At 43.6% G+C, this 17,607-nt stretch overlaps 1 protein-coding gene across 1 annotated transcript; it reads right to left on the bottom strand.

Annotated features, from left to right (window-relative positions):
* Positions 1-1,738: 1,738 nt before the first annotated feature.
* LOC114589318 (putative P2Y purinoceptor 10) lies at positions 1,739-9,530 on the bottom strand. The gene is made up of 2 exons (XM_028715617.2): positions 8,637-9,530; positions 1,739-4,208 (listed from the first exon to the last, which is right to left on the bottom strand). Exon 2 carries the CDS (start codon positions 4,186-4,188, stop codon positions 3,094-3,096), a length of 1,095 nt encoding a protein of 364 aa, XP_028571450.2. The 5' UTR covers positions 4,189-4,208; positions 8,637-9,530; the 3' UTR covers positions 1,739-3,093.
* Positions 9,531-17,607: the final 8,077 nt, after the last annotated feature.

The raw sequence follows: 17,607 nt of genomic DNA, 5'->3' as shown, positions 1-17,607 counted from the left end.
CACTCAGAGGCCATTCTTTCCATTGCGTGGAAAGATTCTGTGGATCATCTCAGGTCCTGATCCAAGCCTCCAATGAAGAAACAGACCTCCCAGAGCGAGGAGAAATCTTGGAAACAGATGGAGCCCCCAACTCAGGCATTTACCTGAAATATCTTAATATCCATGGAGAAATCTCACCTTTCCTGGTGAGAGTAAGGAAGAGCTCTTTATTGAGGAAGAGAATGTGGCATGTTAGCATCCAAACTGCACATGTAAAGGGTGAATTGCAAGAGCTGTGGAACTCTGTGATGTCATACGCCTGAGGCTGTTATGGCAGTTGGTACAGTTACAGCAGTTAGTTGAACATTCTTAACAGTTAGAGAAGCAGGTATGAACCGTTGAGCTGCTGTCAGTTTCATCTATGGAAGATGTTTTAGCAACTTAAGCATCGCCTCCCTGCATTATATATTTAATCTGCAACTGCAAGTTCACTAAGTAAAAGTCATATGTTATCTAAACTTTAAAAGAAAGTGTCTTGCGTAGTTTTTTATAGGAGGGAAGAGAGACCCAATTAAAGTGTTGAAAGACCCAGGGCTGTCTTCTGCATACTCTGCAAATGGGAACTAGAGTCATACTTCCCACAGAGAAGAGATACAGGTTCAACAACAGGTAAGAGTCACTGCAGCTGCTATGATCAGACGGCAGGCTAGGAAGCAGCAGTCCAAGTTAAAGGAATTTAAGATCAGGCCAAGGAGTTCAGAACTGCACCCATCTGGTTGCCTGAAATAAATTAAAGGAATTCAGAATTTCTGAAAATTGAAGGCAGCAAGAGAATGGAGTTCTGAAGGTAGAGAGGCACTTCTGGTTCAATACTGTAATAGTGCTACTGCTTCATGGTAATTCTGCATCCTTCGGCTAGAATCTAGAATATCTCTTTTTGGTTGTATTAGGGCTAATGCTGAAGCCCTCATGCACGAATAGTTAGCAAATGATTCTGTTGCGGCACCTTGTGGCAGGACAGAGCACTGCCTTGAAAAGGGCATTTAGAACAGAATCGTGAAGAATGGAAAAAGAAAGCATTATTATTGAGAGGATGCACTTTTAAACAAACAATTCTGTGTTAGTTGCATGCAGTATTGGGGTATCTACTACATACACTGGCTGTGTAAATGGACACTTAGAGCTTTTCCATATGTGAATGTCCAAAACTGCCAACAACTGTAAGCGACTGCTTCAACAGAGCCAGGAGTAAATAATTTCTCACAGCTTATCTACGTTGGCAGCACAAGGGTTGGAGGGTGTGTGTGGAATACCCTCCAACATCCTGGGGACCAAAATCCGGCACTCGTTTTTTGGTCCCAAGCTTTCGTGCATGCATGAGAGCACAAGACAAAAGATGGTCATTTTTCAGTCTTGCGGGACCTAAAAATAAGCGAATTTGGCTCTGGCGCGCCCCAGCTGACTATCAAAAGAATGACTCTCTTTTGGTCCAGTGCTCTGGTGAGAGCCAGCTGACTCACACCAGAGCACTGGAACAAAAAATGGGACATTATGTGATCCAATCAGAAGCCAGGACTGCCTTCTGTAATTCCAGGATGTCCAGCTTAAAACAGGACAGTTGAGGAGGTATGGGGGGCATGAATTTTGACCTCACTCCCCTGCACCATGTGACCCACACCTCTGCACTGAAGTACTCTTGGTATGAAAAGTTGGGTTGCCCTGAACTAGTACATGAAGCAAATAGATACAACAATGCATATAACTGTATAAAATACTTCTGTACTGCATGGAGCTTGTCTCTTTCATATATATTACATGTACAATATTTGCAAACTTTGCACATAATTTTGCATGTATTTAGTATGAATTAAAAAAATAATAATCTCACATTGCACAAACAGCTCCGACATATATGAGCACTGTATGCCAGAGGCAGCGTGAGGAAATCTCAATCAGGTCAGCAGCACCATGTATAAAACAGATTCCCCCTCCATCTTTAATTTGCATTCTGTGGCGTTCGTATGGAGCCCCTGGTCATCTCACGGACTATTGACCCGTACACCACCAATCTGCTGCCACCAACCAGGTTCTCCCTGGTAAAAAAACTTAGTCTTAGTCGGGTTCTCAAGTTAACAACGAAGATTGTAGTTTATTGCAAACACAAATAAACTTTAAATGCGTTTGAAACGCTGTTACCCTTTACCCTCCTAGTCTTATTTTATCTTGTCTTTAACTCTTCTACCTCCCCTCACACAAGAACCAACTGCACTGACTGTCTCTCTATTTTCATCTGTCTTCCAACTGCTTTCCCAACTGTCTAAACCTCTGGCTAAGCCTTTTAAAAACAGGTAGGCTCCGCCTCTGGCTTTTCTATTGGTCTACCTATTAACCCTTTCTCTCCCCCTGTACAGACATTTCCAATAGAACGGGCAAATGCCACACATTCCTCCTTCATTGGGAGGGAGGCTTCTTGGCAGTGGCTCTTTTATTTCCCCATCATTCTCCAGACTGCACATCATTCTGGAGAGGAAAAAAGGCACCTGCTGTTTTGTTTGTGGATGCCATCCATAAGTCTTATCCTGACCTGGAAGCAATAATGCTTCTAAATACTGGTTGCTGGAAATCATGGTGGGTGGGTTGAGAGTGCTCTTGTGCTTGCGTCCTGCTTGTGCGTTTCCTACAGGCATCTGGTTGGGCACTGTGAGGATCCTGGAATAGATGGGCCATTGGCCTGATCCAGCAGGGCTCTTATTATGTCTCTATCTACTCTTTGAGGTTGGGGAAACCAATGGCTGCCCTGAATGGGTGGAGTTAATGCAGAACACTTTCACCTCCTCGAGTCTGCTGCACTTTATAACCCCAGTGGCAGCGGCACACAGATTCTTGGTCCCAATTCTGGCAGGTTCTAAAAATGACTGGTTAATATTTATATCACATGACTGCTCTCAAGCCATCAGGGATTAATTGTCAGAGACAGAACTTTCATGTCACTCAGCAACAACTCAGATGCAATACTTTTTCAATGTTGCCTGTTCACACATTCAGCAGAGTGTCAAGCGCTGAGTCCCTAAGAGAAGCAAGTGAAGTACAACCCATGTGTGAACCATCCCTTAGCTAACAAGAGAGAGGAGATTCCATGCCATCGTGTGGCCTAAGAGTCCAAAAGTATGCCATTAAGACATTTTTATTTTTGTTATCCGCCTTGCTTTTCAGCTCAACTTCAGAGGTTCTGCTGCTGTCAAGACTGTTGAGGCAGCTCAAGGGGAAAGCACTGCTGCACTTGAACCTTTCCCGGAACTCTGATGTCATGAAGTAGTAGAGAATTGGATCAAGACAACAATTGAGGCTTGCGAGGCACAAAGAAATGGGATGGAAATATAAAGCTCTACGCCGTACAGAACAGTCTGTGACCATGTTTTGTTTCACCATCATAAATATAGGGAAATTCACATGATACGGTGTGAAACATATGAAAAACACAGCTGCGCACCCTAAGATCATGTGCCAAGCTTTCTGCTTCTCATTGGTGTGCTGCAAAGGACTGTGGGGCTCCTGCAGGGATTGCCTCATTTTCCAAGTGCAGTAAATGACTATCACAACAGGGGCCACAAATGCACAGAATTCAGCTACAATCACCAGAGTGATTGAGGCTCCCATAGACAACCGTTGAACTTCGAGATCAGCAAAGCAGATGTTGGTATTGTTTGATAAGCGAGGACTCCTCAGGATTGGGAGAGGTAAGCAAGCAGCCCCAACCACAGTCCATATGGCAGCACTTATGGCCACATCATACCTGCACTTCCAGTCCTTGGCTTTGAAAGGGTGAAGTAGGAAGAGGTACCTTTGGATGCTGATGCAGGTGAGAAAGCAGATACTGGCATACATGTTAAGGTATTTGAGGTAGAAGCAGAGCTGGCAAAGGAAGCCCCCAAAAGGCCAGCTGTGGTTGATGTAGTAATACATCCGTAAGGGCAAAGAGACGACGTGGGTCAGGTCAGCTACAGCCAAATTCATCATGAAAACTACCGCTTTGCTCTTCTTCTTGATGAAGCGGCACAAAACCCAAAGGGCGATGCTGTTTCCCAGGAGACCCGGAACAAAGATGATGATGTAGATGACTGCATACAAAGAGGCCTGGAAATGCATTGGAGGGTCAGGACAATTTTCTGATGATTGGTTGTTCAACATCTTGATCAGGTCAGTGGCCATATAGGCTAATCAGAAGATACCTGTTAAGAAGATGATTGCTTTTTGAGAAAGAGATTTATGCTGCAGCATTAAACACACACACTCAGAACTAGATCAAGACATTTTGGCAGCCGAAGAACAATAGTCAAATGACATCCTCATGAAGATTCACTAGGCATGCACTTTCACCAACTGACATGGAAGTGCAGTTTCCTGAAACCTTCACATCAGCAAGCTGCATTGACAGAATCACCAGAAAGAGAACGACCAATTTAGAAGGAGGAACTAAAAGCTGTAAGTATTTTCATCAAAGCAACTAAATTCTCTTAATGTCAAGGGTGTGGTGGCGGCACTGGCTACAGACATTTTATAATATACTTCTTCAAATGTGCCTGCCTCAAATAATCTCCCTTCCTGTCTGATGACTCTGAGATTGTGTCATCATTCTCCACCCTGACTTCGGAAAGCACTGGGGAAGCACATACAGTAGCAGGAAACTGAGAGCATGAGACTCTTGATCTCAGGGTTGTGGGTTTGAGCCCCACACTGAATGAAAGCTTCCTGAGTTGCAGGGGGTTGGACTAGATAATCCTTGTGGTTCCTTCCAACTCTACAATTCTATGATTCCATGATTCAAGTTGGGGCAATTCTGTCAATTCTGGTTTCTCTCAGTACCTTATTTTTCCACTCTTAAGTTCAGTCCTCCACAAACTCCACGTCAGTTTGTTGTTGTTTTTATTATTACTGTTATTATTAAAAATCCTCTTGAGAATGTATCCCAGTGATAAATAATCTTTTTCCATCCAAGAACTGCATTCCAAAACATCTGGAGGGAACTAGTTCAGGGAAGGTTAGGAAAAAGTACAAATGAGAGCATGTTAATGAAAGCATGGGAACATACTTAGATCAGAGGTGACTAATTTGTGGTCCTTCATAGGTTGTTGGACTAAAGGTTCCATTATCCCTAGCCATTGGCTATGCTGGCTGGGGTTGAAGGCAGTTGTAGTCCAAAGCACTGAGAAGCCAACAGGTTGAGTAAGACTGCAGTTGGGCATGGGAACAAGGGTCAAAGGTTTCAGAGAGTATCTGAGTAGGCAGTACATGACAAGAGCATTGTATCCTCCAAAACCCGAGGCTCCCACAGTCACCTGAATCATCTGCCCCTAACTCAGGCCCTGCAAAGACTGCCTTCTCGTACTCTCTGTTCATGGACAGTAGGAGGATTGAGGTTGTTGCTACAAAACACATGAAGAAGCAAGGTTTTGTAAATACGCCCTAAGAAGGAAACTGTTTTCTAAAAGATAGAGTATTTTGGTCTCTGATTCTGGTGGTGGCTACTTTTCTTTTTGTAGCTTCTGTTTGCAGAAATAAAGATCACAGATAGTGGTTAAAGGCAGTTCATGCAGTGGTGCTGTGCATGTGTTCAATATACAAGAGGAAGCCTCAAGCTTCATATGGTTTGTATGCAGCAAATTGTAGCTTTGCATGCAGAAGGTCCCAGGTTCAATTGCCAGCATCTCCGGCTAGAGATGGGATAAAACTGCTTGCTCCAAACTTTGGAGAGCTACTGCAAACAAGTGGAGATAATACTGAGCTTAACGGTCTGAATTATTACAAGGCATTCCAACCCCCTCCCCCTTTGCAAACAGTGGGCATATACTGTACATTTAAAGCAGTATTAGACCACTTTAACAGGCATTGCGTCCCCCAAATAATCCTGGGAACAGGTGCTGAGGGTTGTTTTGAGGCCCCAATTTGTCTTGCGGAGCTACAATTCTCAGAGTTTCTTGGGAAGAGGGATGACTGTTAAATCACTCCATATCCAACAGTGCAAGAAAGTGGCATTCAAGAGTATAGATGGATGAGACTGTGACCCTAAAGAACCAGTAACAAAAATAGTTGTAATAACCAACTAGGAATAGGGGAGAAATTAAATTCAGTTTATGCTTAAAGGTGAATCTCCCTCATTTGCACTTTCCAAAGTGATATGTTTGGAATCCAAACTGAAATGCATTCTTCCTTCAAAATTAGTGCTTCTCTGCATTTCACAATGCAGTTCCCCTGCCAAGTAATGCTAACCCAAAGTGTGAATAAAAATACATATATTCCTGAGAATAAAATAAAAAATGCATTATATTAAGTGAAATCTCTTTGCAAAAATGGTTATATTAGGCAAAATCACATACAACCCTTATATTAGGGGAAACTCATTTGTTAAAAAATGCACACAGCCACGTGCATATTAAGAGAAATTCAATGATGAATATTCATAAGCATAAAAAAAATTCACAAAGTGATGTGTAAATGTGGAAAACGGAAGACTGCAAAATGAGAAACTGAGAGAAACTGACAAATTTGCCCATCCTTATAGTAAATAAAAACCAACAAGGATATTTCTCTCTCCTCTTCCTGCTCCGCCCCCCTTGTTCCTTTGAATATGGGCACACTCTTCATTTTTCATTCCTGTGGGTTTTTGTGTGGTTAAAAACTTTCCTCTTCACAGCAATATGAACTCCGAAGCTTCAGCGTTTTGATCCTTTTAACAACACATGGAAACATGTGTCATCGTGTCCCCCCACCCATCCACAGTTCATTTTCCAGACCCTAGCCACACCAAACTGAAGGCTACTTGTAACTAGAGATGGGTGTCTGGGGAGACTAGCAGTGCCAAGAATTATATGCGTCCTTCAGGAGGGAGCAGGCAGCAATAATAATGGCTGAGGGCTTTCTCAGAGTATCATTTCATAAAGCTTTTGAGTGATGAGGATCAAATGGGGGAGGTTGGGGTTGGGTTTTTTTGGTATGCATGGTAATTATTATTACTTCCCAAACCTCTGCAAGTCCTTGCTCAGCAACAATAGGAAGCTATCCATGAGACCATCAGTCTATCCAGTTCAGTATTGTCCACATGGACTGGCAAAGACTTTGGGAAAGTCTTTCAGACAGCGGAACATTCCTAGACTTACATGGACGTGCTAGGGATTGAACCTGGGACCTTCTGTACGCAAAGATGGTGGTCTGCCACTAAACAAAGACCCCCCTCCCATAGATTTCTGGGACATGGCCCCATAGATGTGTGCCTAAGACTGTAACTATAGACTTTAAATAATGCCACTGGCAGGAAAATATCAAACCAAAATTACAAGTAATCATTTCGGTATAATGTGCTATCCCCCTCTGATACAAAATAAACAAAATGAGAATCATTTATTGTCTCCAATTCAAATAGCTGTTGTAAAAGCATCTTTCTAAAAAATGTGCCTATTTATTATTCTATAATTTACATGACACGCAAATTCGTGAAGCGCAGGACGCGGGTGGCGCTGTGGGTAAAAGCCTCAGCGCCTAGGGCTTGCTGATCGAAAGGTCAGCGGTTCGAATCCCTGCGGCGGGTGCGCTCCCGTTGCTCGGTCCCAGCACCTGCCAACCTAGCAGTTCGAAAGCACCTCCGGGAGCAAGTAGATAAATAGGGACCGCTTACTAGCGGGAAGGTAAACGGCGTTTCCGTGTGCTGCGCTGGCTTGCCAGATGCAGCTTGTCACACTGGCCACGTGACCCGGAAGTGTCTCCGGACAGCGCTGGCCCCCGGCCTCTTGAGTGAAATGGGCGCACAACCCTAGAGTCTGGCAAGACTGGCCTGAACGGGCAAGGGTACCTTTACCTTTACCTTTAATTTACATTTACCCTTCAAAGTATCTGCTATGTTAAGTAAGTCTTAAACACTTCTGGCTTATGCATATCTTAAAAACAAGAAACTTTTAGGAAATGGCAAAGCATCTGATCAACAAAAACTCAGCGTAAGGCACCGAATCAGCCACATTGATCAGTAAAATTTGCTCAACCAAGCATGTGGTTGGTAATTTAGATTTCTGTACTGTATGGCATGATTTTGTATCCCACACCAGTGAAAAGGACTATCAACACCTTTATGAACCCTTTATTCAACTCTAAAGCAAGTCTAAGTTATGCACAGTGTTGGACAACAATCTTGAACTGTACAGAGGTGATGCACTCAGGATTGGGAAGACAAATAAATATTTATACAAGGCTTTATACATTTATACAAGTCTATTGCTAGACCTTACTGTGTCTAAGCAATGCTTTGTACCTCTCTATGCTTATTGTTTAAATATTATTATGTATGTAGTGCTTGTTGCTTAATAATAAAAATAGTTTTTAAATCGTTTTTTCCTAGGCTGAAATCATATTCCCTTTAAAAAGCATGCAGTCAATCCATCAACACTATGGCTTACAGCAGATCCAGAACAACTCTGCAGAATTTGATAAAACTTCATTCTTGGAAAATATGCCTTAGTCTGCAGTTTCATGTGCTGACCCCTAGCCATGTGTATATAAATATAAGGACCATTGGTTTCCAGGGGATTTGATTTGGCTGCAAGTTAAGTATGCCCAGGACTGTAGCCTTAGCTTTGCCAAAGGAAACATGCTTTTAAAAGACCCTCCCTTACCTCACTGCAGTTTCCATTCATTCTTTGACACGGTAGCAACCACAAGAAGAAAAGCGAGCGTCTTTTGGGTTTCTTTTGAGCAGATGCATCTTTTGAGCTTTACAGCAGCACCATTTCCACCACGATCCAGATTTCTTTACAGGATCACGAGTTCTAAAACCGTCTTGAGGAATTGGGTAGAAGTACTAGTGGTGTTCGGAGACGGGAGCTATGACTGTACTAAAGGAAATCCTGTATTTTGTTTCTCCTCACTTAAAAAAAGACGCTCACACAACACAGCTTTTGGAATCGAAACAAATCAACAGATGACATCACAGTGATATGTTTGCCAGTAAAGGAGTAGTTTAGCTGCTGGCTTTCTATCCATTCCTACTTCTTTGCATTCACGTCCAATTCTACATACTGCTTCTATTTTACTGTTATGAGCTTGGTGTGGTGTCGTTGCCAAGCAGAGGTTGTATCCTATGTTAGTCATACTTGGATCAGACCCACACTAAAATTAATTCAGACACATTGATTCCAGTGAGTCCACTCAGAGTAGAATTTAGCTGAACAGACCCAAGGGGAGCTATTTTTGTTCGTTTGTTTTAAATTCCATGGCCGTACCCTGCCCTGATGCCACGTGGTAATGAAGAACGGATGAAAGATATTGTGTTTGTTGAAGGAGCTTATTTGTATCGTATAATCATAGAGTTTTAAGGGACCACAAGGCTCCTCTTATCCACCCCCCTGCAATGCAGGATATTTCCCCCCAGTGTGGAACTCAAACCCGTGATCCTGAGATTAAGAGTCTCAGGCTCTACCGACTGAGCCATGTCATTTCTGTTTTGCTCATTGTTTATGTTTTTTCTTTGATCAATCAAGGCTTTGAAGAAGAAAAAAGTGGCTAATGGTGTGTTTTTTAATAAATAAATAAATACATTAATAGATAGATAAATCAATCAATCAATAAATAAATAAATAATAAATGACCAGTAAGTTTAAATTTCAACAAGTCCAAGCTTTAGCTACCCTTAAGGCAGTGCTCCTTCAGCCTATTTTTCATTTCCCAATCAGTATTATTAGAATAGAGAATAATAATAAGTGATGCTTCTGAAAGGGTTTGCACTAACGGTAGCTAAAAATGTGTGAAGGGAGTCAGCATTTTATGTTTGAAATGTGCTGGAGGAGTGTGACAATTAGTCATTAGTGTGAGATGAGTCACACTGCTGCTGGGTCATTTTTCAACAGTAGTACTTTATAGGCTGACGGTTCATGCCAGTGCTACCATATCAAGCAGTTTTACAGCAACTGGATCCCATTAATGTACACACCACTTTCATGCAGTCATTAATTGCTACATCATCAAAGGAACATTGCAAAAAATGCCTTATACCGAAACTGACTATTGGCCCACCCAGCTCAGTATTACTGTCCACAATGACAGGTGGGAGGTCTCCAGGGGTTCAGACTGGGGTCTCCCCCAGCCCTACCTGGAGATGCTAGGGATTGAACTGGGGGGTGCTGATACCCTACCACCAAGCTATGGTTCTCCCCATCATCAACATATTCATCATCTCAAGGACATGGGCATTTGCCTACCAGATTCTTTTTTATTAAGAGAGAAGCAGTTCCCAGCACATTTGGGGAGTCTTGAGTTATATATTGTCCTTCAAAATGATATGAGTATGGATTTTCTTCTGCATAGTAGTGTGGACAGGAGTTTGGTCTTCAGGACCCACCCTCTTTTTATGGTAATGTGTATTTCCTGTGTGGTAAATTGGGCCAGTATTCCATTATCCACTCCACAACATCCAAGAGGCAGCATGTTGTCCATTAGCATGTTCAGTCCTAATTGGGCTGTTTTTGACTCTCTTCCACCATTTATTTTTTTGTACTCCTGCAATGTTTATGCTTCCCCCAAACTTATTGATATCTCCATCTAATGTGTAGATGCCCTAACCCCCCTCAACATTCCTGGTTGCTATTTATTCTTATTAATTATTTGATTTATATACCACCCTTTATTAAAAGATCCCAAAGATCTACAACATTAAGAACACATTTTATGGAGCATATAATAAAAACACAACACAAAGCATAATAAAAGACAGGATATTAATACATTAATCATAATAATAGTTGTAGGGTTTGATCTTTGCTTTGAGAATTAAGAAGAGCTGGCAGATGAGTGTGAAAACGCAGGCTAGCCTTGTTTTTATGGACCAGGGTGTTGCTGGGAGGTGAGTCATTAAGGGGAACAAAGGCTGGTGATGGCCAGCCATCAGCTCATGAGGAAGTCATCAATAGGGCTAAGACAGGGGGGCAAGACAGGGGGGCGGGGCTCACTCTCCAGTGGTGTGTGTTACTGGGCAGGGAAAGAAAGGGTTTAGGGCAGGGGTCAGCAAACTTTTTCAGGAGGGGGCCGGTCCACTGTCCCTCAGACCTTGTGGGGGGCCAGACCCACCCTCTCCTGAAAGCACCCCCCGAAAGGACCCTCCCTCTTCCGAAAGGACTCTGCCGACGCCACTCACGCCGCAGCCACCGATGCTACCTTGTCTTTGACAGTGTCATTGTTGTCCTCTGCCCCGGCCAGGGGTCTGTGGGGTGCAGAGCCGCTGGCCTGGGCAGCGGAGGCAGCCTCGCTGCAGCTGCCGCTGCCGCTTCCTCCTGCTTGGCTCTTGGCCACATGCGGCTGCCTCAGTGGGAAGGAAGGGGCATCGTCCAGAGGCGTCCGCAGTCTCAGAATGGTCACAGGAGCTTCCTGCAGCCAATCCGAAGCCACACCAGTGTCACGGAAGTCAGTCCCTGCGTGGGGAGGCCTCTGCGCCATGCTGGTTTAGCGCGGGGACTGACCGAGCGGGTGGCAGGGTCCGCAAGGTTCGCAGGCCAGATTGACGAGGCCGGTGGGCCACATCCAGCCCCCAGGCCTTAGTTTGCTGACCCCTGGTTTAGGGCAGTGGTTTTCAACCAGTGTGCCATGGCACCTGGGGTGCCTTGAATGATGGTCAGGGGTGCCGTGGGTAACACTGGCCTCCATCTCTCTTTCCTTCCCTCCCTCCTCTGATGCCCTCTTGCATCTCTGCCTCCCAAAGGCTTGCACAGCTGTTTGTTGCAGCAGCCCTGGCTACAAGCTCCCCAGGTGAATGGCACCTCTGGGGCTGGCCAGAGGGTCCTTCCCAGACCCCTGTGGGACAGTGTGAGGAGGCACCTCGCTTTGGGGCAGGAGAGGAGAAGCTCACACACCAGGGATGACAGCAGAAACTGCCTGGAGGACTTCCAAGGAGAGGGGAGAGGAGAGGAGACTGAGGGAACACTCCATAAGGGAGTGTGTTCATAAATGGGTGAGAGGCTGCCAGCTCTGCAGGCAAGGGGTGACATAACTGGGCTCCTGAGCCCCACAGGAGTGCCGCAGAAAGAATGTCATTGGTCAAGGGAGCCATGGACTCAAAAAGGTTGAAAACCTCTGGTTTAACAACAGATTTGGATGGCGTGCGTATTTATGGTATAATAAAGGGAAGGTACATAAAGGGTTTCATAACCACATAATTAGGAAAATACTCTTAAAAGTATGGGGAAAATATAAAGATTTATTAGAATGACCGCTCCCCGCTTAAAACGGGGGGCGCCCTTTGCGTGGACGCGCGCAGCCCTAGATCTGGAGCGGCTTTCCTTCCCTCAGGTGGGATACCTGGAGGTCTCCGCCTACCTCAGTCAGTTGTCCAATCCCACCTGGGGGAAGCGTTGCCAAGGAGGCCAGGCCAGGTGGGGGAGGGATTACCTGCCCACACAATAGAGGGATGCTCCCTAGGTCCCCGGCTGGGGACTGGGGAGGGAGAATGCCAAATGCCTGAGCCAAGGTCTACCCACATTTGAAATTTAATAAAGTTGTGGCCAATTTAATCCCATAGCACATTATCTTGAGTCATTATTCCACATGACGGGGGGACCGCGCGGGATCTGGGGACTCCGCCTGTCCACGCAACAAAAGATCCCATGTTGGGTATCTCCATTAGAAGTAATTTCAATTAAAAAGATAAACAGGGAAAGAGAATGGTCTATATATAGGGATGTATTAGAAGAGAGAAAAGGAAAATTAAAGCTCAAGGAGTTAACGAAATAAAAGATTATGTTTACGATTGGCTGCAACATCGTCAAATAAATAAGGTTTTTAAGGAAGATAACAAGAAAGAATTTAGTTATACCATATCTAGATTTCAAAGAGAAATTATAGATGAGAATACTAAACTACTAAAGAAAATGTATAATTTATTATTAGAATGGGAAACTAAAGATGAGGAGGTGAAAAGTGTAATGATTAAGTGGGCACAATACATAGGACACAATATACAAATGGAAGACTGGGAAAAGTTATGGAAAGTGAATCTTAAATTCACTGACTGTATACTGCTAAAAGAGAATTATATGAAAACGATGTATAGATGGTAGATTACACCTGTAAAGATGGCAAAAATGTTTAAAACAGGTTCCAATAAGTGTTGTACATGTAAAGAAAAAGAGGGTACATTCTTTCATATGTGGTGGAATTGTAAAGTAATTAAAAAGTACTGGGAAATGATTTACTGTATAATGAATTGAAGAAAATGTTTAAGTTAACTTTTGTGAAAAATCCAGAAGCTTTCTTGCTAAGCATTTCAGCTCAAGATTTGCCGAAAGAGAAAAACTTTTTATGTATGCTACAACTGCGGCTAGGATTTTGCTAGCACAAAGATCGAAAGAGTGTTGAAATACCAGCTAAAGAAGAATGGCAAGAATTGATGGAATGCGCTGAAATGGCAAAATTAACGGAAAGACTTTGAGACAAGGACAATAGAGACTTTAAGAAAGACTGGGAACCAATTATGTTATATCTACAGAATCAATGTAAAGAAATGGACTCACTTGCAGGGTTTGATTATACACTTGCAACTAACAAAACTAATAGAACAAATGTAGAGATGGAAATACGAGGTTAGAATGATAATAGAATAATAATAATTATGTTTTAAAAATTTTAAAGAATGAGAAATAACCAATAAGCAGGGAGAGACAACATGCCAAAAAAGTCAGAAGAGATAGTTGAGGAAAGTGATGGGGTTTGGGGATTTTTTAGGGGTGGGATTTATATTCTATTTTGCTTTCTTATTTGAAATAATGATTGTGATGATGATAAAATTGTAAAACTCAATAAAATCATTTAAATAAAAAGAAAACCTCTGGTTTAGGGTTTCAGCTTGGATGATGTTGGCTGAAGGAAAGTTGTGGCATTTTGCAAGAGGCTTGAAAAGTGGCGGAGAAGAGAGGTTGGCAGAACTATTGGAGGGCTGGCTGCAGTGGTGGACTTTGGGCTCTCAGATTTCGGCGGTGTCCTGTATAACACTAAAAGTTGGCACACACACACTTCTTGTGGTCCATTCTGCAGCATTGTTGTGGCATATCCTGAAGCAGAGTGCCCAGTGCAGCTGCACCATTCACACTACCCTAAAACCACCTTTCTTGCCTGGAGCAGGCAGCAACAAAGGGACAGGCAACATGGCTGGTTCCTCTGTTTGAAACCTACTCCTGCTGCTCCTAAGAGAGGAGAAAAGACTCATCTTGAGATGTGAATGCTCTGAACCCTCTCTCCACTGTAGACACAGGTTGTATATATTCGTAAACAAACCATAGATCCTAAAGTCACCATATATCTGTCGTGCCCAGAAACATGAACCCTGGGTAAGCGCCAAGACCCTGAAATCTCACACTACAATGGTACCTCGCAAGACGAATGCCTCGCAAGACAAAAAACCCGCAAGACGAAAGGGTTTTTTTGAGCTGCTTCGCAAGACGATTTTCCCTATGGGCTTGCTTCGCAAGACGGAAACGTCTTGCAAGTTTTTTTTAACACCATTAATACAGTTGCGACTTGACTGAGGAGCAACTCATAGCACGCGGTGTGGTAGCCTTTTTTGAGGTTTTTGAAGACTTTGGTGATTTTTGAAGCTTTTCCAAAACTTTCCCGACACCGTGCTTCACAAGATGAAAAAAATCGCAAGACGACAAAACTCGCGGAACGAATTAATTTCGTCTTGCGAGGCACCACTGTACTCAGAGTCTGAAGAGGCATTTTACAATATCAAAATAAGAGGCCTATGGGAACACTCAGTAACAAAGGGGGTATTGGGTCCCCACAAAACTTCACTGGAGACCCAAGACCCCAGCAAGGGTTCCTGCCCTTGCTGTAAACAAAACTGAGCTGGAAGCATAAGGCAGGTTCTTATTATCAGTTGTTTTAACCAAGTGTTCCTAGCTAGAAGCATTTTAAATGTGTGAGTATCTGTATCAGAATATGAATCATTTTGCACTTCCTTTCCAGTAAAACACGTGCAGCCTCAGTGAGTTTCATTTCTGTCCCTGTACATTGTAATTAGGCAGGTGAATTGCTGATGTTGTTTCCCATGCAACAGATTCAAGGAACCTGTTTTTTTCCTCAACTATTTTCTGCAGTGTGGCGAGGTTAACAAAATTTATTGTTGGACACATGGCTGATGCTTTCAGCTAACTTACACAGGGATTCCAGAATTGTTTTAAGGGAGGGTGGTGCAGGCCAATATTAAATTACGCAGGTGGGGGCTTTGTCTGCTCACTCCACTTGTCCACTCCCCCCACCACCCCCACTAACTCCCTAGAGGTCCCCCTTCCTATCCCTCACAACTACTAACCTCACCTTTCACCCCTCTAACTCTATTTTTAAGCCACTTGCTTTTTTATTATCATTCTGCAGCCCTGTTTTGCACCCATTTTCACCTTCATCCCAATGTCCATTCTTTCCCTTCCTTTTTTGAACTGCACTTGCACACTAACCACCCTCCGTGGTAATCTCCTACACCTTTCTCTTCTCACCCATTGCAGCTATGCAACCATTTCACTTTCCATCCAATTATAGTCATCCTATGACTCCCGTATTGCATTGCCATTTTTACCTCCACTTTCATCTTCACCCATTTCCAAAAGTACCACTTTTGATAATCCAATTTTGCAACTCTCATTTTCACTTTCACCCTATTTCCCCCCACTTTTCTCTTGCTTTCATTTTTCAACTCCCCCTTGCACACATCACCCCATTTCCATGCCACCTGCTCTCGTATTCTGCAGCCCACCTTTGAACACACACTATGTTATCACCTTTGTCCCTTTTCCCTCCCTCCCCCTCCTTTTTCCAACTTTCTTTGTGCACAGACCACCTCCATGCTGTCTCCTATTTTGCAGTCCCGTTTGTGTGTGTGTGTGTGCGCACGCGCACACACACAAAAATAATGATGTATGTTGTTGCATTTTTAGGATGAATAGAATCTTAAGACCAGGGCTGTCAGTTGGCTTGTTCAGTTACGAAAAGGTTAATTTCAGTTAATGGATGCTGTACATATAAGTGTCTTTGCTTGTTAATTAAATATTTGTTCTAAATTACTACATTCAATGTGGAACTTCATATCAAAGAGAACACGTGGTACCAGGAGTGAAATGCATAATGTGAAATATAATGTGGAAGCTGTGCTCTTTTTCTAGAAAAAGAGGTGCCGGAACTCACCATGAACGCCACCCTTGTTCTCTTAGAATGGCAATGGTGCCCAACTGAGAGGTGCTGGAACTGAGTTCCAGCAAGTTCCAGCTGGAAAAAAGCCCTGTGTCGATTGCACCATGCATTCTTTACTACTCTCACATGAGGCAGCTGAGGAACAGAAGAGGGAGAGGTTCTATGTTGTACCCATCTCTGCTATTACCCCTTGTTAAACCTTTTTTTTTAAAAAAAAGGAAAACAACCACTTTTGCTCTCTCAATGGGGAAGCTGTCACACCCAGAGGGAGATCCTTCCCCCCCCCCCGGCCCCCTTCAAGGCCTTTCCTACCTCCTCAAGTTATTTCCTACAGACATGAGTTCCCTCCTTTTTGTTCCTGTCCCACACCCACTAGTACCTTGGGAAACAACCAATGAAAGCAGCACAATGACAGACTGGTGTAAACATTGCACAAAGAGAGAAAAATCTAGTGTATTTCCATAAGACATAGTTCATGACTAGTACAAAATAGTAGGGGGGTAAAGCCCTAGAATCTCACTGTTCAGGGCTCAGCTTCACCCGCACCCTCACCCATGTCTCCCTCTTTTCATTTCCCTCCATACATTATTTCACAACTCACCTTGGCTTTCCCCTCCACAGATAAGATATGCTCCATGTTTGCTGAATTGTACCTTTTCCTCAATTAGCTTTGACTACAGCAGTAGGGCTGTTGTTTGCCTGATCTTCTCAGGAGGGTGCTTACTTCTCTCTAAGTTCTCTCCAAATGGGGGCTGTAGCCACCTCTGCCCTCCCATTCCAGGGTCTCTTAGCTTATGTGTTGCATGTGAACCAAATTAGACATGAGGATGGTTGATATGTGTTTCTTGTTATGTGTCTTCCCTGGTGAGTACTTGACTAGCAAAAGCAATCAGGGCTAATACCAAACCCCCTCAGTTCCATGTGCAGTTGTTTTATGTGGTGGACTGGTGGAACTACAGTTTGCGCCATGTTACTGGGTAGTGAAGTATTCTTACTGTGGACTAGAATCACCCACCTAGGCCAAACCCACCTAGGCCAAACCCTGTCCATCCATGGCCTATCTAGACAGGAATGCCATAAAGAGCTTCCTGTTTGGCTAGGATTTGGCCAAATCAACATTGGTCTTTCTGGCTCTGGTAGGTTTCTTGGCTTTCATTCATTGGTTCACATCCTGGATCATCTCTGGCAACCTTGTGTGGTTCAACACCAACAATGGAAGAGATGTACTGGTCCATCTCTCTCTCTCCCCCCCCCCCCCAGTACCTTACCTATTCTCACTTGATTTGTCCATCCATGTTACTCCATTCCCAGCTTGCTTCTGCTGTTTGGAAGGGAGCCAGCTTTGGGGAAGGAAAGCCATCCATATCTGTCCCCTTAAAGGCAAGCTTACCTAATTTGCACTTTCTGAAACAATATGTA

Source organism: Podarcis muralis, chromosome Z (assembly GCF_964188315.1).
Source record: "Podarcis muralis chromosome Z, rPodMur119.hap1.1, whole genome shotgun sequence".
Taxonomy (NCBI): domain Eukaryota; kingdom Metazoa; phylum Chordata; class Lepidosauria; order Squamata; family Lacertidae; genus Podarcis; species Podarcis muralis.
Note: the sequence above shows the minus strand (reverse complement) of the source record. Positions and strands in the feature narration are given on the sequence as shown.